This window comes from Triticum urartu, chromosome 7A, assembly GCF_056163025.1.
Source record: "Triticum urartu cultivar PI428250 chromosome 7A, HENAU_Tu73, whole genome shotgun sequence".
Lineage (NCBI taxonomy): Eukaryota > Viridiplantae > Streptophyta > Magnoliopsida > Poales > Poaceae > Triticum > Triticum urartu.
Genome location: NC_141879.1, coordinates 127,508,319 through 127,512,515, shown reverse-complemented (window position 1 = coordinate 127,512,515; position 4,197 = coordinate 127,508,319). Strand labels below are relative to the sequence as shown.

General features: G+C 54.7%; 1 protein-coding gene across 1 annotated transcript; it reads right to left on the bottom strand.

The window, feature by feature from the left end:
* Window positions 1–1,842: 1,842 nt before the first annotated feature.
* On the bottom strand, window positions 1,843–3,518 carry LOC125520794 (mitogen-activated protein kinase kinase 4-like). The gene has a single exon (XM_048685814.2). It carries the CDS (start codon window positions 3,377–3,379, stop codon window positions 2,324–2,326), a length of 1,056 nt encoding a protein of 351 aa, XP_048541771.1. The 5' UTR covers window positions 3,380–3,518; the 3' UTR covers window positions 1,843–2,323.
* Between the last annotated feature and the right edge of the window lie 679 nt (window positions 3,519–4,197).

Here is a 4,197-nt window from a genome sequence, read left to right as displayed (position 1 = left end):
ACCGCCGTCGATCGCCTCTGTGTCGCCAGAGAGAAGTGGAGAAGAGGAAAGGACCTCGGTTGGGAAGAAATTAGGGTTGGGGGTTCTTTTGAAAAAATGCACGGCCGGTCGTTATCCCGCCTAGGCCCGGGTGTCGACGTGGCGACGGTCGAAGCGCCATGCGAGCTGGCCAGCGGCAGTCAGACGAAAATAGGACCTCACGTGAACAACTTAGAAAGAATTAGGACCCAGATGTGCATTTTGAAAGAATTAAGACCCAATCAACACTTTTAAAAAAGAATTAGAACCGCGCTTGCATTTTACTCTTTCTCTTGCCTCGTCGCCGCTCGCCGCTGACGTAGGCCTTACGGCCTGCCGGTCGGCTGCGCGGCCGCAAGCTGGATCTCCCCCGCTGCAATTCTAGAGTTAGATTGGAAACTGCATATCGATGGATCAGGCGGCAGGCGACCAGGCGTAACTGCGTGAGCCATCGATGATCGATCTAGCAGCCAGGAAACGATGTGCGTGCAGGCAGACCCCCCTTTGTATTCCACGTTGGACTTTTTCTTATTCTTTTGGGCTCGGCCTACAAAATCTACTGCACTGCATATGGGCTGGGCTGGCCACAGGAACTGCTTCACACAGATGGACAGGCCGACAGGGGAGGGGGGGACTCATGGCTATTAAGCGAAAACTGCATCGTTAACTGTATCACTTACATTGTAATCATGTAACCTTCACTTACATTGTAATCCATGTAAATTGTGACTGCTGTTATTATATTCGGCGCTGATGATTTCATAATCAATGGGAACGTTTTCTTTCACTGAACGCACATCGCCGAAAATTCTGAAATAAATTCAGAATAAATACGAGCATCCGGATTTGAACTCTGATGGGCTGAGGATACAATTGTTCATCTAACCATCCAACCACATGTTGGTTCACGGCGAGCGAATATTTGAGATATAGGGTGGGATGGATGGATGCCTGGCTTCCGGACAGAATTTTGTACAAATACTGTGTCCATTTACGGGTTGGCGTTGCAGATGCCCTTAGCCAGGATCACAAAGAAATCCACACTTGAGTCGTGACGTCCATTTTCACCAAGTGGAACAAAAGTAAACATGAATAGATATCCATGACGTGCATGCCAGTTGCCAAAACAAAAACCATCTTTAGCCGGATGAAGAAAAAGCAAACCGGAACTGGAAACAGAAAAGGCGGAGGAGGTTCAGTGACACCTTTCCCAGCAGCTGCCTCTTTGAACTACTGCTACTACACCAAGTAGAAGTACAAAATACATGAGTGATTTTGCTCACAAGTGGGGCTTGTACCATTTTGGTTTTGGTTTTTGAGCTGCGGGCTTGTCATCTTCACTCCGTATACCGCATTTGTGAGCAGAAGACTGCGAGGGGTCTTTATAAGTACAAATCACTGAGGTTTCTCCTCGCACTAATTGAACCGATTGCTAAGGTTTATCCTGGCTGTTTAAACTAATCAGAAAGGTTTATCGTCGCTCTGATTAAACTAATCACAAAGGTCAATTAGCCAGGATCATTGACTCCATTTTCACCAAGTGGAACAAAAGTAAACATGAATAGATATCCATGATGTGCATGCCAGTAGCCAAAACAAAAACCATCTTTGGCTGGATGAAGAAAAGGCAAACAAGAACAGGATACAGAAAAGGCGGAGGAGGTTCAGGAACACCTTTCCCTCATCACTTTACAACACTGAAAGAAAGAAACAAAACAAAGCTGGTCCGATTTCCATTTCAAGATTCCCCTCTATCCACCCAGCATATGTAGATTATAGAATCCAATCCAATAATTCCATCGAGCCACGGCGACTTGCAACCAGTATAATAAGCAAACATAGATAAAATAAATGGAAGATGTCCCTGGCAAGATGGGGGCGGGCCATATTCATCATGTGATGAGCTACATTTACAGATGAAATTTCCAACGGAATTTCGTTTGCAGCGGCGGGAGGCAATGGCAGAATGGATATCGTGTCTATATTCGACCAATCTTGCGGTACAAAATCCTTTTTGTGCACACAGCTTTTGCTACTATTACAAGGCCGTAACAGGAAGTAGCAACGAACATCACAGATTCACAGGAGAGGGAAAGGAAACCTTAACTGGAGCAGCAGCAGCAACAATGGATGATTTGATGAGGGAGGACGATGGTGGACGAGAAGAACACCCGAAATGGTCTGGGAGAACCTTCCAAGATTCCCCCGGCAGCCCAGTTCCATCGATCCTGACCACCTGATGCTGGATTTGGAAGCGCGGTGGTGCAAGAAGTGGATCGAGATCCGTGTTGGGAGGTCGCGGCGGTCATGATGACGGCGGGGCGGCGAGCGGCTGCGGCTGCGGCAAGGCGACGAAGGGGTGCTGCAGCAGCTGCGCGGCGGAGAGGCGGTTGGCGGGGTTCTTCTGCAGGCAGCAGGCGATGAAGCCCCGGAACTCGGGCGAGGCGGTGGCGGGGGACGGCTCGGGCGGGTCGGAGTAGCAGATGGCGACCATGAGCGCGGCCCAGTCGCCCTGGCGGCCGAGGTTCTCGCCGAAGGGGAACCTGCCGAGGTAGAACTCGAGGATGCTGAGGCCGAAGCTCCAGATGTCGCCGGCGTAGCCGTCGTAGGCGCCGTCGTTGATGTCGGTGTTGATGCGCTCGGGGCTCATGTAGGCGATGGTGCCGACGGAGGAGTTGCAGGGGTCCATGGTCTGGTTCAGGATGCGGCCCACCCCGAAGTCGGCGATCTTGACGCGGCGCGCCGAGTCGATGAGCAGGTTGGAGGGCTTGATGTCGCGGTGCACGATGTGGCGGCGGTGGAGGTAAGCGATGCCGGAGAGCACCTGGCGCGCCACGTGCGCCAGGAAGGGCTCGTCGGCGATGCGGCGGCCGTCGAGGGAGCCGCCGTCCATGTACTCGAGCAGGATCTGCAGCTCGCCGCCGCGCTCGTACATGCCGTGGCAGCGCACGACGGCCGGGTGCTCGGCGGTGCGCAGGATGGCGATCTCCCGCGCGATCTGGCGCCGCACCGCGTCGTCGTGGTTCCCGTAGAGCACCTTGAGCGCGTAGCAGCGGCCCGTGGCGCGGTGCCGCACCATCCACACGGTGCCGCCCGCGCCGCTGCCGACCCGCCGCACGCGCTCCAGCTCGTGGAGAGGGGGCGGGGGCGGGGCCGCCGCGGGCGGGGCCACGAGCGGCTGGGCGGGGCCGGCGCCGGTGGGGGGAGCGGCGGTCGGGGGCGGGAGCGGGAGCGGGACGGCGAGCGAGGAGGAGACGTCCGGGCGCTGCGGCATCGGGAGGGTGAGATCCGGGCGGCGGCGCGGGCGGCCCGGCGTGCCCGGCTGGGCCGGGAGGCTGCTGCCGCCGCCGGCCGGACGCATGGCTGGCGTGCGGGTGGGGACTGGCGCGGCTGCTGGTGCCGGGTAGCGGGGATTTGTCTGGTTGCGCGCCGTCTCTCTGTTTGATGGGGGATCGGGTTTGTTGGGGGAGGCGACCTGTCCTGTACCGAGGGTGGGAGTGGGAGAGGACAGCAAGCCGGAAGCGTGCTGCGCGCGTCGGACGGAACACGGAAGGGCCGCCGCTGCTTCTTGGGCTCGGAGAAAAAGCGGGGAAAATGTATGCGTTGCGCGTCACTGTCTCTCGCGCCAGATTAGATCACGTTCCTTTCCGTCCAGAAGGGAAAAAAGCTCACGTTTCTACCTGCAGCGAGCGCCATGGCATGACGGTAGGTACTGCCGTCTCGAATCTAAGGGCGTGTACAATGCATAGCTTTAAGGTGATGTCTCGCATGCCATGTAGGATCGGATATGACGTAAAGCAGGTTCGGATAGAGAAGTGAGATCCTCTCCAAGAGGCGGGTGTTTGAAGAAAAAAAGTATGGTCCGATGACAAAAGCTGAAAAGATAGATGAAAAGTAGAGATGCATGTGTACTAAAGTCATTATTTTCTATTTTTTAATGAGGCTCACTAGTGGTAGCTTGCATTGGGGAGAAAAAATAAATGTAGATGCCTCAAATTACTTTTTGTCATGGGGCATATGTATCCATATGCCACCATTGTACATGCCCTAAGAAAATGACCTCCCTATGGCATTGTTGGGCTTTGAGTGACTTTTTATGATGATTGTCCTCTTAAAGATGGCCAGTACTAGGCGCCGGCGCACCGGCCCAATATTCGGCCGGTCAAGTGCCAGCCCTCC